Genomic DNA, 20,362 nt, shown 5'->3' with positions numbered 1-20,362 from the left:
CATATTTCGTGCAACAGCAATGACATGAATGTTGCAGAAATTATGTAATTTAACACATTTCAAATTCAAGATTCATGCTTGGTTTTGACAAATCATAAATGAAATGTATCTGACGCTGCATAATTCAACACACGCACATAATTCTCTCTCTCTCTCTCTCTCTCTCTCTCTCTCTCTCTTTCTCTCTCCCCTCCTTCCCTCAGTCCATCCCATCTCTCTCTCATGCCCTCCCTCCCTCCTTCTGTCCGTCTCTCTCTCTCTCTCTCTCTCCCCTTCCCCCTCCTCTTGTCCCCCCACCCCCCCCCCCCCTCTCTCTCTCTCTCTCTCTCTCTCTCTCCCCCTCCTTCCCTCAGTCCATCCCATCTCTCTCTCGTGCCCTCCCTCCCTCCTTCCGTCCGTCCCCGCCTCTCTCTCTCTCTCTCTCTCCTTCCCTCCATCCTCTCGTCCCCCCACCCCCCCTCTCTCCCCGCTCTCCCCCCCTCTTTCCCTCTCAGTACGTCCCTGTCTCTCCTTCCTTCCTCCTTCCGTCCGTCTGCCCCCGCTCTCTTTCGTTCGCTCTCTCTCTCTCGCTTGCTCTCTCTAACGTTCGCTCTCTCTCTCGTTCGCTCTCTCTCTCCCTCCCTCCCTCCCGTCCCCATCTCTCTCTCCTTCCCTCCCTCCCTCCTTCAGTCCGTCCCCGTCTCTCTCTTTCTTTCCATCCGTGCCTCCCCCTCTCTCTCCAGTCAAATGGATGGTATTAGTAATGCACACGCATCTGGTAAATAGTAGTTTTTATTGTTTAATATTTCTATCGCATACAGTACATAATATCTCAAAAGTATCTATGTTGCTAAAATTTCTGGATCGACTGTCAGTGTTTTAAAGCTCTAATACCAACAACAGTACATTCAACACTGTAGATGGGATTGAGCTTTTGGTTGGTTGGACAAGGTCATTGCAGAAAGTTGACTAGATAAGTGCCCATCAGATGAATGTGGCACACTCCTTTAACTTCTTAAAACCTTGCAGGAGGGAGGGTGCATATTGCCAAAATGTGCATAAATGGTGGAAGGTTACCTTTATTTCCCTTTGTGACTGGCCAGTGGCCAAGCTATTGCTGTTTAAAACAAAGTTACGAAGCTTTGTTGATAATAATGCTATAATCTTGAGCACATACAATATTTTCACAATTATATGTGTCAGAGATTACTTTTTTTGCAGTTAGGTTTTGACATTTTACTTCTCAATCTGATAACCACCACTCATTATTAAGGATATGTGGTTAGTGATCACACAGTAAGTTGCTATATCATCTTCTATACATTCCTCTTGAACTAACAATGTATATTCCCATGGTTTTTGAAAGAGATATATTGAACCTCTTCTGAATTAAGCTATCATTTCAGAAACAAGACAGGCCTGATCATGGTAGGGATGATGGGAGGCTCTTCAACATGGTTTCTTAACCCTGGTCCTGGAGGTTTACTGGAAGATATGTTGAATATGCTGGATTTCATCTCGACCTATGCAACATGTTGCATCGTTTATTCTGTTCATATCTCTCCATCATCATTTGCTTGTAAATATTGTGTGAAAGACATATATTGTAAGAGGTGTGCGGAGGTGTGCTTATCCTCATGAACATATAAAAATATGATTTTTCTTTTAAAAGTGAGTTACAGTTCTTGTGAGTTATTGGTTTGCATTGCAACCAACTAGCATTGCTCAGCTGAGGCAAAAAACAGTATAAATACTAAGTGCCTCCAGGACAAGAGTTGAGATATTTTGAGGAAAGAACAAACTGTGTTTGTGATAATTGAAAGTATTCATTTCAGTAGCCTAGCAGTTTGATATTGAGGTCCCTTTGTGGTACATAGCATGAGGGCTTTGACTTGAGTCACCCTCACTAATTCACAATTTATTAATTGCGCATTGACCATAAATCCATGCCCAAACATCTAAATTGTTCTTATTTTAAGGAGCAACAAAAATGTATATAATATGTCAGTCAGTATTGAAGTGCATTGATTAAAAAGTAAGTGCAAGTACAGATTTAGATGCATTCATTTTGATTAGAGGACTAAATTGTTTGCAGTGTGGCCCCAAAAATAGTCATTCTACAGGGGCACTCAGCAACATCAACAAAAAAACACTATAGTTGATGCTGTTTCTAACCTAAAAGATATATGTTTTTTCCTCATATTTCAAGCTGCATATGGTACCTCTGAGTGACAGTATGTGGGTGCCTTCTTGTGCTGCCCTCTGTCTGCAGTTCATTCATCTCCATCAAATACTTTTTCCTCAATAAAAAGTATTGCTGTAAAGCTTGCTGATTGACAGGTCCGTTGATTTCTCAGATTGCTTTAAGGAACACGGCATCTGAATCAAGCCAGCGGAAGCACAAAGTCTGTGAGAAGAAGCACTATTTTCGTGCCATATCTTTACACCCGGCCGGTAACCTTGCTGTCCTAAAACTGGCTACCTCTGCATAGAGATGGAGTATAGTTCTGATCACAGCCCCCATCGATAGGCCTAATAGTTTTTACTGAGGAAAGCATATTTTTCTACAGTCCTGTCACCAGAGCAAGGAAAACAACATCTTTTGAGATAATAAAAAACAAACAACAGCATCAGTTTAAAATCCATTGTCCCGGTACCTTGGATTCTGTCATCAGAATTTGGATAACACTTATTGAAAGGCTTTACAATAAATGCAACCTGGCCATATGATGGCAAAAGTCTTCTTTGTAGGTGTTCCACTTGGACTCTAGCTGCTCTCGGAGGAGGTGGGTGGTGCCGTGGAGGACGACCTCCGTCTGGAGACAGACTGTGAGCGCTCAGGGCTGTGTTTGTCGTATGGCTGGAGCTGCACCTCCAGGAAGTCCCTGTGCTGCTGGCTGATGACCTGGCTGATGAGTCCTGGCAGGGCCTGCAGGTTCCCCAGCAGAGTCTCCAGCTTGGTCTCCAGCATGGCGATCCTCTTCTCCATGTCCTCCCCTCTCTCGTTCAGGTCTGAGATCAGGTCATACATGATGTTCTGAGTCTGGAGGAGGAGGAGGAGAGACTCACAGTCAGAGTAAGAGGGTGAGAGGCTCCCAGAGCACGGGGTGCTTTAGGCTAGAGAGGTTGCAGGCAGTTGTAAAATTATTTATTTGTTTTATTTACCTTATTTTGCATATTTTATGAACCTTTATTTACACAGGCAAGTCAATAAATAAGAACAAATTCTTATTTACAATGACGATCTGTCCAGAGGCGAAGACAGCAGCGACGAAGAGAACAAAACAAAGACATCACAAGAATACACATAGACAGACACACATGGCAACAGTGCATTTTAGACAATTGAGGGGCAAATCCTGACTTAGTCAAATCTTCACTTAGTCATGCATTGATGTCAAAAGGCTAAGTGAAAATTTTACTGAAATGGAAGTTAGGAGTTGCCCCTCAGCTGAGAAGAGAGAGAGCATGAAATTGATACTACTAACTAGATACAGCTTGTGATTCATTTGATCATGGGTTGCATCATTCTAAGTATCTAATCATGCTACTCTTTCCCACTACAACACTAAACTGTTCCCTGGAGATGTTGATTTTACAGGCTATTAGTTTGCACTCCTGTCAGAACTGAACTCAGTCTACAGCTATTCTCAGACAAAAGGGATACAACGGGATAGAACCCTCTTAAAGTGCCCTCCAAAACGAAATGATTATTCACTGTGATAAAAAGTGTTAGAAACGCACAGCTGAGTCAATGTAGACAGAGACAGATCAACATAATATAACAAATAGTGTGTCTGGACACGGGTAGCCTAATTAACATTTTACAGAGGTTCATCATCACAACAAACAACCCACTGGGCACACACTGGTTGAATCAACGTTGTGTCCATGTCATCTCAATGAAAATATGTTGAACGAACGTGGAATAGACGTTGAATGGATGTCTGTGCCCAGTGGGAAAACCGGATGCTGAAGATAAGCAAATTACATATGAAGTGATAACTTGCAGAGAAATTCTGCTGTATACACTTACTAACTTCTGCGCCAGGAAGTTGATCCTCTTCCTCTCGAGACATGGCATGTTATCAAACAGTGAGATATCCAGTTCTGTGGGGGCTGGAGAGTGGGAGTGAGGGCTGCTGTGTACCGAGCTAATGTTCACTATGAAAGTAATCACTGCCAGCCTGTGGCCAATGCCATCCATCATTCATCTTGTCCTTTTCTCATTTGGGGCAGGAATAATGGGTTGGGTGGCTTGTTTAGAATCACAGTGATCCACTGAGGACCAAAACAACACTGACAGCTATTCACCACTGACACTCCAACTGAGGCAGATAACGTTTCGCTAGGTTGCATCACTACCACAACAACTCATCACGTCCTATGATGTTTTAAAATAAAATAATTTTCCACAGATGATCAAGGAATTTAGAATTTATATGCTTAGAGAGATTAAATCTATATCGGAAACCTTGATGTATAGCCCATGAAATGAGGAACCAATTTTATGGTTGCCTCTGAATTCATGAAAATAAGGATGGGACCTTGAGGCGACAGCAAAATGCAACATTTAGAGTTATTGCCCTGCCAAAACCAATCTGAGCCTCTCTCTGTAAGAAGTGAATTGTGGATAGACACATACAGTTGAAGTCGGAAGTTTACATACACCTTAGCCAAATACATTTAAACTCAGTTTCACAATTCCTGACATTTAATCCTAGTAAAACTTCCCTGTTTTAGGTCAGTTAGGATCACCACTTTATTTTAAAAATGTGAAATGTCAAAATAATAGCAGAAAGAATGATTCATTTCAGCTTTTATTTCTTTCATTCCCAGTGGGTCAGAAGTTTACATAAACTCAATTAGTATTTGGTAGCATTTCCTTTAAATTGTTTAACTTGGGTCAAACGTTTTGGGTAGCCTTCTACACGCTTCCCACAATAAGTTGGGTGAATTTTGGTCCATTCCTCCTGACAGAGCTGGTATAGCTGAGTCAGGTTTGTAGGCCTCCTTACTCGCACACGCATTTTCAGTTCTGTCCACACATTTTCTATAGGATTGAGGTCAGGGCTTTGTGATGGCCACTCCAATACCTTGACTTTGTTGTACTTACGCCATTTTGCTGCAATTTTGGAAGTATGCTTGGGGTCATTGTCCATTTTGAGCACCCATTAGCGACCAACCTTAACTGATGTCTTGAGATGTTGCTTCAATATATCCACATAATTTTCCTACCTCATGATGGCATCTATTTTGCGAAGGGCACCAGACCCTCCTGCAGCAAAGCACCTCCACAACACAATGCTGCCACCCCCGTGCTTCACGTTTGGGATGATGTTCTTCGGGTTGCAAGCCTCCCCTTTTTCCTCCCAAAATAACGATGGTCATTATGGCCAAACAGTTCTATTTTTGTTTCATCAGACCAGAGGACATTTCTCCCAAAAAGTATGATCTTTGTCCCCATCTGCAGTTGCAAACCGTAGTCTGGCTTTTTTATGGCGGGTTTTGGAGCAGTGGCTTCTTCCTTGCTGAGCGGCCTTTCAGGTTATGTCGCTATAGGACTCTTTTGACTGTGAATATAGATACTTTTGTACCTGTTTCCTCCAGCATCTTAACAAGGTTCTTTGCTGTTGTTCTGGGATTGATTTGCACTTTTCACACCAAAGTACGCTCATCTCTAGGAGACAGAACACATCTCCTTCTTGAGCGGTATGACGGCTGCGTGGTCCCATGGTGTTCATACTTGCGTACTATTGTTTGTACAGATGAACGTGGTACCTTCAGGCGTTTGGAAATTGCTCCCAAGGATGAACTAGACTTGCGGAGGTCTACAATTGTTTTTTCTGCAATCTTGGCTGATTTCTGTTGATTTTCCCATGATGTCAAGCAAAGAGGCACTGAGTTTAAAGGTAGGCCTTGAAATACATCCACAGGTACACCTCCAATTGACTCAAATTATGTCAATTAGCCTATCAGAAGCTTCTAAAGCCATGACATAATTTTCTGTAATTTTCCAAGCTGTTTAAAGGCACAGTCAACTTAGTGTATGTAAACTTCTGACCCACTGGAATTGTGATACAGTGAATTATAAGTGAAATAATCTGTCTGTAAACAACTGTATGAAAAATTACTTGTGTCATGCACAAAGTAGATGTCCTAACCGACTTGCCAAAACTATAGTTTGTTTAACAAGAAATTTGTGGAGTGGTTGAAAAACAAGTTTTAATGACTCCAACCTAAGTGTATGTAAACTTCCAACTTCAACTGTAGATTAACTGAGTCAAGAGTATGCCTCTGTTAATCAAAAACAAATTAAACTGGGAATGCATTAAATCTTTGTAATATAACACTAATAAAATATGACCAGAACTCAGTGAAGGGTAGACTGGGACTGTAAGTATATTCAGTTGAGGCACAAAAATGCTTGTGTAATTGTGGGCTGATTTCACTGACCCAGATTTAGCCGACACTGGGTCCAGGAAGCTGGACGTGTGGGTATACATAGGCCTTTGACCCAATGTATACCCAAAACCCCAAGTAGCTGAAATTATAATGACTACCAACTGACTCCGTAAATCAAAGTGTAGAAATTTTAAATAAAATGTAATAAATAAATATCCTGCATTTTCATTAATGAAATGGTAATTCAGTTTGAGGACAAATGCTGAAAAAAAGTGTTTAGGATACTGTAATTGTAGACCTACCACACTATTAATGTATCCTGTATTAATATATTTATTTATTTAGGCAAGTCAGTTAAGAACAAACTCTTATTTCAATGACAGCCTACATCAGCAAAACCCATGACGCTGGGCCAATTCTGCACCGCCCTACGGGACTCCCAATCACAGTCGGCTGTGATACAGCTTGGATTTGAACCAGGGTGTCTGTAGTGGCGCCTCAAGCACCGAGATGCAGTGCCTTTGACCGCTGCGCCACTCGGGAGCCCCAACTGCTTTATGTTCTGCCCGAAATTGCTACAACTGTAGGGAAACCACTGCTATGTGAGGGAGGGATTATGTGAGGGATTTCTCATAGCTTTGCAAAGGCTATGCAGCTGCCAAAGTTATTTTAAGTTCCATCATACATCTCCATCTATCTACGGGGAGCTCATGTACTGTGATGATTAATGCTATGCTGCCCTCTGATGGCGAGAGCCACTTATGACATTGATTAAAGATGTCCGAATGGGCTGTACTTGTTATCTTCCCCAATCTTAACCCTCTCCTAACTCACTGTGAGCCTTCATAGCACTCTGTGATAGGGTGATATTAGCTAACTAATGTATTTTGTGGCATGGTAGCCTGAAACCAATTTGACCGTGGTGGACATTTGAATGTCAGTCCTCTCTCTCTCCCTTCCTCTGTCATTGTTTCTGGCTGAATCCTCACATCAGACTCACAGCGTGTCTCCCTTTCCAGGTTAGTATACTGTATTTTTTTGTTGCTTCAGGCTAGCTCTCTGCTTAGTCTTTCCCTAAGGTGTGTCAACGTCTGTTATCACAAGATCACCACCAAAGAGAGATTTGCTGAAAGATAGCAATGTGTTCAATACCATCAAGGGGTGGTTTCCCAGACACTGATTAAGAAAACTCCTGGACTAAAAAGCCATTTCAAGACTCTCCTTGACCATGCTTTTTAATCCAGGACTAGGCTTAATCTAAGTCTGGGAAACCAAACCTAAAGGTAAATTAGTTTGACGTACCTATCAGGATGGGTATCCTGATCACATAAAATAATATGCATTCCTTTATATAATCTTTAAAACAAAGATGCTGTAGGTTTTCACCTACAACAAGGGGTGGAAATGGAGGGAACCTGATGAAACCAGGTTCCCTCTGGGAAGTTATTTTGACATGCAAAAATGTGCAGTTTTACATGTAGTTCATTTTCATTATTCATTTTGACATGTACAAATGCACTGAATCCAAGGAATTTACATCGGAGGGTTCCCATAGGGATCCCCCCCCTTTCCACCCCTGACAGTATGTATATCGTTCTATAATCTTTGAAACCAAGATACTGTATGTTTCCACCAACAACATTCCTGCATCTAGCCTGAGAGCCAGTCTGTTTAATGTGCTATCATGCCAACTCCTTGTCATGCCAATGAGTTGGCAAGAGCACAAACAGATCTGGGACCAGACTGTCCTGCACCCAGTTCAAGAAGTAGAAATATAATGCATCTTATTTTCTTTCAATGACATTACACAACTAGTTCTTCTTAACATTCACATGGAACGTCTGTTTATTTGACACCTGTAGACTTTGTTTGTTTATATGAAAATGTGTTATTAATTCCCCCAATGCATTGATATCACATGTATCACATGGAATCCTTCAAATCAAAAAGTGGGTTAGATAGAGATCAATCCAAATGCACAACCAAACTTCACAACCAAAATAAACTGGAATATGTGACGTTTGTCAGTCCAGCTTACCTTTGCAAGGTCCACTAGTGAGTTTGCTTGGTCATTCAGCTTGCGTTGCTCCATTTTAACACTTCTCAATCTGAACAGAAGACCATTCAGAACCCAATAAATGTATCTATTCGGTAAAGATGGGTTTAACAGATCTGTGCACACAGAAGGAATACACACAGAGAGCACTCACTCCTAGGACATGCACAGGATGTGTGTAGAGAATGCAGGATTGGTTTCAGACAGTTTGATTGACTGCATGCAAGTGAAGACCACAGAGTGGAGAAGCTGCCAGAGAGGAGAATGTATCTATTACTGCAGTAAATCTCCAGCCCCTGAACTCTAGAAACAAAGACATATACAAGGGCTCAACTAGGTAGATACAATCTGTTTGCAATGGGATTTAGCTGAAATAAACAATTAATGCAGTATATAAACTATCATAAGTCCGCGGGACCTGGTTTTCTAACCATAGCAAACATTTATACACATGCTAAAAGCTTCATCCAAAACACCTGGAAGACGTTTCTCTGTTTGATTCTCGTGAATGATTTCATCCACCTTCAAGTAAGATCATTTTCATTCTCAAAATAGAAAAACACTTTGCTATTCCAACTAAAGTGCTGTGATAGCCAAACTCTATACAAAAGCAGGTATTCATTTATTGTTCAACATAAATACAGCATTGTAAAATATAATTTCATGATAAAATGAATAAAATGTATCATAAAAGGGATAACAACGATTACAGTAAAGTTGCAGCTTTATGTCGTATACCAGTTATTGATCAAAGAGAACCTCCACCTGGTACTGTATCTTATGTAAAATGACCTAGTTACTAACAGTGATATGCTACATTGTTACATAGTGAGAAACTCATCCAGCTCGTATGAGGCCTTTCTGTCTTGGTGATGCAGACCAGTTAAAAACACAAAAATACACTTCTTCAAGAGACAGAGTGAAATTAGAAACTTGCTTTAATCCATACAGCTGGCTTAAATAATTCAAATCTCCGGTTTAATTAGGCTACTAGAGCAAATGTTTATCACCCACACTCACTGGGGAGTCAAAAACAGCAACTGTACTCAGGATATCAAGAGTCGTCCCCCCCCCCCTCCCTGCAACCACCCGTTTTGCATGCTAAATCAGAATGAGACCAACACACACAGTGAGCTGGAGGCATGACAGTAACATAGCCCTTGTGACCAGCTTTTTCTTTCAGATAAAACCCAATGCTCTCAGACTAATTGTATAAACTGATGAGATGGGCTTTGAGTTAGCGGCTCTAATTAGACTGTGTGAATTTGAGGGTGTACAGCACCATAGAACAAGGAGGAGAACACGAGGGGTCTCCAGGGACCCTCTGCTAATAGGCCCAGATTCATCTAGTCTCATGCAATGGAGCATCATTGTTAGGCATTCCAATACAAAGGCAGAAATGTGTGGAGCTAGATGACAGGTTAGAGCAACAAGGGGCACTACAGGAGCCACTAAAGGACACTACAGGCAAAGGACGACGCCTCAACAGCTAGTGAGGGGTAGCTGTATGGTCCAAAAGAAGCACATTCTATAACAACTAGCCAATGTTATTGCAAAAACAGCACTTTTATTGTTCAAGTAATCTGGCAAATTGAAAGGAAAAAAGGTACCAGAGTGAAAGACATGAGAGAATCAATATTAAAATGTTTGTGCAGTTGAGATGTAAGACTTGTCAGAATTCTGCATTTCACGGTTGGATGACCAATAGCTGTCAAATGGTGTTGATGAACAAGGCAGGCAGGAAGCTGGGGTCAGAATGTGAAAGCATCCTGCCCACTCATACTCAATATTCTATGTCCTTCTGTGATTCAGTGTTCCTGTGCGGTCCTGGTCTTTCAATTGGTGCTTAACTGCTTTGCTATTCATCAGGGGGAAAACAGCTATGCTAAGCTTTTCAATGCCCTTTTGAATTCTTTAAGGCAATCTCAGTAGTGCTGCACCATAGATTTTCTCTGGGAAGCTCTCTTTGTCATGACCCCTGTTTACCTCGCTGTGAAAAGACTGATCCTAAATGGTCTTCAGTGTAATGGACAGGCCGTTCTGCAGCCCGACTCTGCCCTGCCCCGGCTGTGTCTGCCTGACTACTGGGATTCATGCTGTGTCAGTTACAGCACAATATCTTTAAAGCAGGACAAGATCCCGGAGGCTTAACCCGACCTTCCCCTCTAAGGTCGTGTCCCTGTCTCACACCTCCACTGAGCTACCAAGCTAACGGACGCATGCTGCTTCCTGTCCCACTTCCTTCTGTACATCAACCTCCCTCCTGCCTCTATCCCTGCCTCCTGGATAGGCGCAGACTCCAGGGGACTGTCAAACTGCATTATACAGAGGATGGTCTGTGTGCCTGCCAAATAATCCTATCATCTCCTCCAACATATTGTAGAACATCTGGCTGTGTACATGCATCGTGCTAGTTGTAGCTAGACAAATGGGTCACACCAATGTGATAAACTAAGGCCATTACACTAGACTAAGGAGAGTGTGGCTACCTCGGTGCAGCTATGAGCTACATACCAGGTCTCTGTTGCAAAATAGATTTTATCTCAATGAAACTAACTGGGTAAATAAAGGTTCAATAAATCTGTGATTTCTACTGGCACATTCATAATGGCCACTGTCTTTGTTGCTACCAGTCATCCAAGAGAGAAATGGAGGGAATGCAACTGTAGCAGACGTCACAATGGTTTCACAAGGCGAAAGATGACCCCAAGCCCTAGCTAATGTAGCCAAGGCAAATTGATAGGGGGAGTAAACATTGACCTGATTCTATTCTGTAGTTATTACAGCAAGCCTCTCCTCTCCTCAAGCACTAGCGGTCATCCTTCGGTTCATGAAAGCACAGTTTATTGGAGTTTAATCAGTGGCTTGCTTTCTGATTAAATATCAAATTCTCTTCACATTCATGCAACAATGGAAAGAATAACACCCTCCATCACCCATAATTGAAATTCATCAAAGGAAGATCCATGGGGACATGAGCATTGATGTTTAATTGGCAGATGTGTAACGCTTTGACAGAAGAAAAGTAGGGCGGAATTGATCGAGAGGTCTTGCTTGTCTAAATATACCATGCTGAGTTTTTGTAGGCTAGTCACTAGTTCATCCTATTAACTTATTTTGGCCTAATCCTCATGTTGTTCAGGTAATGATCTAAAAGACAAATACAAATCTTAACGGTGTTGTGTAACTATATAAAATGAAATAGGGTGTTCCTGACAAATGTACATTATGTGCCATTGTGTGATCAATCACTACTCGATGGGACATCAAAATGTGGAGCTATGGTATGAATTTCACTTATCAAATGAAGGAGTGTCATTTTTCTCACAAAAAGCAAGCTCTCATTTGCATGCACACAACATTTCTGTAGCTACATGTGAGGCGAAGACTTACTTTCGAGCTCTATTGCATTGGGCGACACAAACGGGGAAAAAAGGAAACATAAAATAGACAAATGAATTATTACAACATCAGATAAATGCGTCCAGATGGCAGGATCAGTCTCCAGTTCAGGCCTGGGTACTGCAACCTGAATCCCACTGCTGCCATTTTGAATAACAACAACACTAACATCCACTAAATACCATCATCACTATGAGCAGCATCTTTTTTTTTTTTTTTGCCCCTTTTTCTCACCAATTTTGTGGTATCCAATTGGTAGTTACAGTCTTGTCCCATCACTGCAACTCCTGTACGGACTCGGGAGATGCGAAGGTCGAGAGCCGTGCGTCCTCCAAAACACAACCCAGCCAAGACTCACTGTCCGCTTAACCAGCCGCACAAATGTGTCGGAGGAAACACCGTACACCTGGCGACCGTGTCAGCGTGCATTGCGCCTTGCCCGCCACAGGAGTTGCTAGTGCACAATGGGACAAGAACATCTCTGCCGGCCAAACCCTCCCCTAACCCGGACTATGCTGGGCCAATTGTGCACCACCCCATGGGTCTCCCGGTCGCGGCCGGCTGCGACAAAGCCTGGACTCAAACCAGGATCTCTATTGGCACAGCTAGCACTGCGATGCAGTGCCTTAGACCACTGCGCCTCTCGGGAGGCAGCAGTATCTTTTTACCTCACAGCTATGCCTCACCACAGATAACCAAGGAATCATGGGGTTTAAGACTTCAATATTCCTGTCACATTATTCTGATCTGGCCCCTGCTAGCTACTCCCCGAGGTCCTGTCCTAATCCTCCCCTACAGACCGGCCCAGTTTATCAGACATGCAGCACTGTCAGACCAGCCTCACTGAGCGAACCAATGACCAGACAGACAGCCGTGGCAGTCTGACACGTTCTCTAGCTAACATTTATCTTGGTTTTCACCAGGGACACTGCAGAGACCATGGAAAAAGAACAAAGTTACCTCCTCCTCCCCTCGGACCTGTCCCCTAAATGCTATTGGTGGAGGATCTTACAGGGCGATTGATATGGCTCAGGCCAGAGGAGGAAGCATAGGGATTATTTATACTTTCCCACCACTATTGCTTCAAGACAGGTCACTGACCCCTCTCCAGCCCTCCACTTGAGCAGCATCGCATTAGAGCAAACCAAGACTGTTCTCAGGACAGGCTTGGTTGTAGCTAGGTATGTTCAAGTTGCATCAGGGACAATTTTAGCTAATCCTAATTATTTTCCTAACCCTAACCTAATTCTCCTAACCTGCCACGTTAATTTTCCTAACCAACACATTAATTATCCGAACCTGCTAGAAAAGTCGCTTCTGCTAGTCAAAACTGGCAGACCTGCCCTGAGAACATTCTTGGTTTCCACTAATGCAATTACAGCTCCATTTGAGGGATGAGCATGCTCCCAGGCACACCCTCTCTGTGGCCATTGACTCTTCCCAACACACAGTGTATGTACATCCTCCCAGGCAGCCCACACTTTGAGCTGAACCCTGCAGCTGAGGCCACAGGCGTCACTTAACACACACCAGGAGGTGCTTTCTGAACCCCAACTCCTCTGCTAAGACCCACTCCCTCTTCATACAGCTTACTGAGCCTGTATAAAAGGGGAGATGGGCATGGCCTTGAACAAAGTGGTGGATGTGGCGTTTTACAACTGAATCTGGTCCTGTGGAGATTCTGCCAAAGCTCTGAGGGTTTCCCATTATTAGCTCATCCTAGAGAAGAGGAGGATGACATGATATGCTGTCATTACCACAAATAGCCTGAATTCAGCTATAAAAGACATAGTACCTCTCTCTGCCTGCGCAACTATGACAGAAGCCTATAAAACAGTCGCATTTTGAATGGGGGTTGCAGCAGAAGCAGCCAATACTCTCTACCTGTAATCCCTTTCAAACATCAAAACTCTTAATGTCATCATGGTAAATGATGCACGAAGAAACGAATCATGAGCAAATTAAAAGCTCCACACAGGAGACCACACAGACCCGTTAACACACAGAAAACGCATCACAACACAGAAACTATATCAAACAAGAGAACCTTTTCACTATAACATATGATTACAATCAGACCCTAGTCATCATAGTAATGTAAAACAAATCTGATCTCAAAGAAGAAAAATATATCAGTGTGTTTGATATGATAGTCAGTGCTTCTACACCTGCATTGCTTGCTGTTTGGGGTTTTAGGCTGGGTTTCTGTACAGCACTTTGAGATATCAGCTGATGTACGAAGGGCTATATAAATAAATTTGATTTGATTTGATTTAAAAGGGGGAAAATACAGTGTTAGAAGTAGGCTTAGGCTTATAAGACAGCTTCGGTACACCAGGAGGAGAGGACATGAAATTCAATAGGGTTTTAGAGATAGAGAGCACTTGCATTCTCCCTGTAGACTGTCTAAGAAACTACCTGACAGGTAAACTGGCTAATCATAAGGATACACGCTAAAGGAACAACTCAGAGGTTAGGCCCAGAGGTCAGCATGATATTTAGGTACACAACAAAGACACTCACAGTCATCTTGACAAGCATTAGAACAGGCAGTTCCTTACATCATGGTGATGCAGGATGAGATAGAGGGGGAGGGAAGAGGGAGCGAGAGAAAGATGAGAGGTTTTACTGTCACCGCTGAGAAGGCAGGGGAGTGAAAATGGTCCTCAAGAGTTTATCATGAATAGTTTAGGTTATGGTAAAAAAGGGTCTGGGCCCCTTCCCAGCACATCTGTCATGGTTTACAGTTGCTTTGAAGATACCAGATTAGACAACTAGTAATTAAGTGCAGATAAGTTATCAGCAATTGAGAAAGATTTCCCAGTCATTTTACATTCTCCTGATCTAGTAAGTAAATTGCTTTCAATAAAAAAGATTGAATGACTACTTTGCAATTATAGCCTACCACTTTGCAGTAGCACCGTAACACCAATATAACACCACTACATGATGATATAGAGTTTAACAGTTAGCATCAGAACGATCTTACTACCAAGTCAACTTTAAAGTTAGATCATTGGCCTATGAGGGTTTCTGGAAATGTTTGTGCATACTCATATAGCATAACTGTTTCTATAATTCATTATTTCTCAAAACAGAAGTAAATACTTTCGATTTGCATATCATCTGCATAATTTGTGTAACTGCCATTGAGATATCCCACAGTATTGACCTCTGAGCTGTTAAGAGGGCACAACTGACATGCTTTGGAACTAAATACTTCCTGACACCCTTCCAACTTATATTACAAAACAATGGAGTGAAATGAGCAAGAACAAATAAAAAACTGTAAATATTCCACATTGTAAATATAGATTTGGGCTACAGGTGTCAAACAATTCAGCTCTCAGGTTCGTATTCTCATCTTTGATACTGTATGGTATGAGAAAGTGTGAGACTGCAGATACCAAGGTGAAATATGTATTTACCACACTGCCAGGAGCAGAGTTTTAGGCAGGGTACCTACTGATGAATGGCTTGGAGGAATTTCCTCTGGTGCTTCCTGACTCTGGCATGGTCCATTTTCCTCACCAGTTTGGTGTTCTTGTAGATGAGCCACGTCTCCCTGAGTACATTTGCAGCAGTGTTTTTCACCTGACACACAAAGAGTAGGGTTAGAAACACTGTTCATGGTAAATAAAATACTCCTAATGTAATGGAAAGCATACTGTAGCCATGTTCAACCATGCTTGGTCTTCCTGAAATGCTGCACAATAGGGAAACAGGGCAGCTGAGATTATTCTTTACAATTTAAAAATTTAAAACGACATGCAAGTAACATATTTACTTACTCTTTTTGTCAGCTGGGTGTCCATCATAAAATTATGAACATGTTTTTCAGCTTTGGTTAACTCCAGTTTCTTTGCAACCACAGCCACTACCAAGGCTGTGCAGCCGGCTCCCTGGGAGGAACAACAGACAGACACCGTTATAGAGGTTGACTTTATTGTGTCCATTTAAAAAGATGTAACCTACTTTTAGAAGCATAATATTAGGAAATGATGCTTAAAAAATATATATCTATATTCTCAAATGAATATCCTCTGAATATACATGAATCTGCACTGCCACCCCACCAGAGATTTAAAACATATTTATATTGTCAGTTTAAAAAAAAAAGTCAGATACCCAAGGGCTAGATTTTTTTTTTAATACCTCATAAGCAGCACTGAAAAAGAGAGCCGCAGTGGCATGAGAATGTAATATAATTTCTGCAATAAACGTCCCCATAGGAGAAACCTTTTGGGTTCCATGTACAGATGTCGGATCTTAACTTAATCACACTTTTGGCGCAGAGAATTTTCCTGCTGCATCAGGAAATTCAGTTGAGCCTTGCGAGTACCTGAAAATTAGTGCAGGTTTATTAGTGCAGGTTTATTTTTTCCTGCGACAAAAGGGGTCAAATTAAGATCTGACATCTGTAGAACCCTCCGTGGAAAGGGTTCTACATGAAACACAAAAGGGTTCTTCCTGGAACCAAAAAGGGTCCTTCAAAGGCTTCTCCTATTGGGTCAGCTGAAGATTTATTTGAGGTTTTAGATAGCACCTTTTTTTGTAAGAGTGTAGGGCTCACCATAATACCAGTGAGGAGACAGACTCCTTTTCCACAGTAAGTGTTGGGGACCATGTCCCCATATCCAATGGTTAGAAAAGTGATTGAGATCAACCACATGGCTCCTAGGAAGTTGCTGGTTATGTCCATGTTGTCATGGTATCTGGAATGGAAGGTATAGAGTCAGCCTGGAGTCAGCTTGCCAAATACTTACACGTCTTATACATCATACGTACAGTACATCCATGCCTCATTCATGTGCAATATAAATAAAGTGTAAACAGATTCTCCTATCACCTAACAAGACGTAAACTATGGGCCATAATTGTCTATCTCTTGACATTCCCAAGCAGAAGATCTGCATACAAAAATGGTGGTATGGCTGGGAATGTGAGGAGGGAGCACTATATCTGGATGTAAGCCTCCAGTAGGATGCACAACGAGTTAACGCCTGTTCCCCCTGACCAAACCATGGTGTCTTATTTACAGTGCCTTGCGAAAGTATTCGGCCCCCTTGAACTTTGCGACCTTTTGCCACATTTCAGGCTTCAAACATAAAGATATAAAACTGTATTTTTTTGTGAAGAATCAACAACAAGTGGGACACAATCATGAAGTGGAACGACATTTATTGGATATTTCAAACTTTTTTAACAAATCAAAAACTGAAAAATTGGGTGTGCAAAATTATTCAGCCCCCTTAAGTTAATACTTTGTAGCGCCACCTTTTGCTGCGATTACAGCTGTAAGTCGCTTGGGGTATGTCTCTATCAGTTTTGCACATCGAGAGACTGACATTTTTTCCCATTCCTCCTTGCAAAACAGCTCGAGCTCAGTGAGGTTGGATGGAGAGCATTTGTGAACAGCAGTTTTCAGTTCTTTCCACAGATTCTCGATTGGATTCAGGTCTGGACTTTGACTTGGCCATTCTAACACCTGGATATGTTTATTTTTGAACCATTCCATTGTAGATTTTGCTTTATGTTTTGGATCATTGTCTTGTTGGAAGACAAATCTCCGTCCCAGTCTCAGGTCTTTTGCAGACTCCATCAGGTTAATCTTCCAGAACGGTCCTGTATTTGGCTCCATCCATCTTCCCATCAATTTTAACCATCTTCCCTGTCCCTGCTGAAGAAAAGCAGGCCCAAACCATGATGCTGCCACCACCATGTTTGACAGTGGGGATGGTGTGTTCAGCTGTGTTGCTTTTACGCCAAACACAACGTTTTGCATTGTTGCCAAAAAGTTAAATTTTGGTTTCATCTGACCAGAGCACCTTCTTCCATATGTTTGGTGTGTCTCCCAGGTGGCTTGTGGCAAACTTTAAACAACACTTTTTATGGATATCTTTAAGAAATGGCTTTCTGCTTGCCACTCTTCCATAAAGGCCAGATTTGTGCAATATACGACTGATTGTTGTCCTATGGACAGAGTCTCCCACCTCAGCTGTAGATCTCTGCAGTTCATCCAGAGTGATCATGGGCCTCTTGGCTGCATCTCTGATCAGTCTTCTCCTTGTATGAGCTGAAAGTTTAGAGGGACGGCCAGGTCTTGGTAGATTTGCAGTGGTCTGATACTCCTTCCATTTCCATATTATCGCTTGCACAGTGCTCCTTGGGATGTTTAAAGCTTGGGAAATCTTTTTGTATCCAAATCCGGCTTTAAACTTCTTCACAACAGTATCTCTGACCTGCCTGGTGTGTTCCTTGTTCTTCATGATGCTCTCTGCGCTTGTAACGGACCTCTGAGACTATCACAGTGCAGGTGCATTTATACGGAGACTTGATTACACACAGGTGGATTGTATTTATCATCATTAGTCATTTAGGTCAACATTGGATCATTCAGAGATCCTCACTGAACTTCTGGAGAGAGTTTGCTGCACTGAAAGTAAAGGGGCTGAATAATTTTGCACGCCCAATTTTTCAGTTTTTGATTTGTTAAAAAAGTTTGAAATATCCAATAAATGTCGTTCCACTTCATGATTGTGTCCCACTTGTTGTTGATTCTTCACAAAAAAATACAGTTTTATATATTTATGTTTGAAGCCTGAAATGTGGCAAAAGGTCGCAAAGTTCAAGGGGGCCGAATACTTTCGCAAGGCACTGTATGTTTCATGCAGTGCTTTGTGCAGCATAGCGTGACAGCGATAGGGCAGCAGGTCCAGACCTCTCGCAGGCCCTCACGGTCCACGCAGCGATGATCCACAACGAGATGGTAAAGACCAGCAACACGGTGCCAGGGCAGATGGTCATCAGGGTCTTCATGACAAAGCGTGTGTTGAAGTTGATTTTGTTGAGCGCCCCGATACTGCGGGACGAGGCGTCTGTGAAGAGCTTGCTGTGGAGCAGCATGACGCGGGCGATGAGATACAGCCGCAAGAACATGGGGATAGACAGGATGATGTCCACGTCTGCGTCCGTCTTGGACGGGGTGTAGGAGAAGGCCAGGCGCGCTGTCCAGGTGAAGGTGTAGTTCCCTGGGATGGGGTGGATGGCGCACACCAGGATCTCCAGGCAGATGAAGAAGATGCGCTCGTAGGTCATGGCTATCCTCCAGTCATCTGCTGCATTGTCTACCATGAATAACTGAATAACAACATGCATGGAGAGGGAGAGGGAAGCAGACGGAGGTTACTGAACTAGCTCTGGTTAAATGCAGCCTTGCATTTGAATCCTTATGGCATCCTTCTAAATTGATAAAAACAAAAACAATAACCATTACGAGCACACTCAATCAATGGAAATGAATGAACTCAGGTTTCTGACTGATCGCCGTTCAGTGATTCCAATTATTAACTGTTAGCGTTCGCTACACTCTTCACACGGTTCTGTCACGGAAGTCTATGGGACCTCCTGCATGTGGCTAACATTTCCGACTTCAAAGCATTAAACTGATGAGAACATCTGCCACCTCCCACATTAGCATAGGTCTCTTATCGCCTGGCCACAGAGCAGAAGGTAGGCCACTCCACTGTGGGCTTTGATGTGGACAGATTTCACTACCTTTAATGACTCTCCTCTATCCTATCCTCCTCTATCCACACTCAGCTGTGCTGTACACCTCCTCTCCATCTCCTTTCCTCATTGGCCTCCACTCCTTTCCACTTTTTCTCCTCATAAACACCTTTCATCTCTCTCACTCTAGTCTAAAGCTATCCACCAGTCCCGCAGTTTATTGCTCAATGCTTCCATCCACCCTGAACTGATGCCCTCATTGGCCTCGTCCCCTACCGACAGACCAAATACACCCCTCAGTGTAATTCAATCAAAGTGATCTATCTGACTGTGTTTATGATCTACAGATAAACTACTACCCTCTGTCTCTAGAGATGGCTTCCTCCCTTGCACCCGGCATACTCCTCTGCAGATGGATTGCAGACTAAATTAAATCGAGCAACGTTAGCTTCCTCTCTACAGTTGTCAAATCATTCCCCTCTCTGACACGCAATACCGATAGTCCACCTCAGCCGCTCCCTCCTGCACTCAATCACCTCAAGGTCTATGGGTTGTATATGGGCTGTCACAACTGGTGGGAGATACTTCACAAAATGTTGCCGTCATCAAATTTCAGAGCAATATTCACCGTGACCTCAGCCATTCAATATAAAGGGAAATTTAACACATTTTAACTGAAGCCATCCCATGATGCTTAAATTATTGGCGCTGCATCTAGAGATATCTGTCCCTCCAGTGTGTGGGGAACATGATTATGCAAATCTGTTTTTGGTCTTTCGCCTGACATTTTCAAACAACAGTTCTGTTTGAGTTTTTGTAATTGGTCCTGTAAAGTATGTGCTTCCCATGGCTCCTACTGTCTACCCCACTGTCTAAACCTCTGAATAAGAATTAAAGAAAATGAAATATTCAAGATCAATTAATCTCAAACAAAATGAGAAGTCTGAAATCTATCACATATCAGCCAAATATGTTAGCAGATCAGTCAAAACACCAGAACGTTTAATAATT

General features: G+C 42.4%; 1 protein-coding gene across 3 annotated transcripts in view; it reads right to left on the bottom strand.

The window, feature by feature from the left end:
- Positions 1-2,746: 2,746 nt before the first annotated feature.
- kcnn2 (potassium channel TSK2) overlaps positions 2,747-20,362 on the bottom strand; it is a 30,197-nt gene continuing 12,581 nt past the window's right edge. The window contains 7 exon segments of one of the 3 annotated variants that reach the window (NM_001124311.1): positions 2,747-3,022; positions 8,423-8,492; positions 11,834-11,842; positions 15,309-15,436; positions 15,634-15,744; positions 16,416-16,557; positions 18,564-18,982. In NM_001124311.1, coding sequence (NP_001117783.1) covers positions 2,747-3,022; positions 8,423-8,492; positions 11,834-11,842; positions 15,309-15,436; positions 15,634-15,744; positions 16,416-16,557; positions 18,564-18,982 — 1,155 coding nt within the window. 3 annotated transcript variants of the gene reach the window in all.

This window comes from Oncorhynchus mykiss, chromosome 5 (assembly GCF_013265735.2).
Source record: "Oncorhynchus mykiss isolate Arlee chromosome 5, USDA_OmykA_1.1, whole genome shotgun sequence".
In the NCBI taxonomy this organism is placed as follows: Eukaryota; Metazoa; Chordata; class Actinopteri; order Salmoniformes; family Salmonidae; genus Oncorhynchus; species Oncorhynchus mykiss.
Note: the sequence above shows the minus strand (reverse complement) of the source record. Positions and strands in the feature narration are given on the sequence as shown.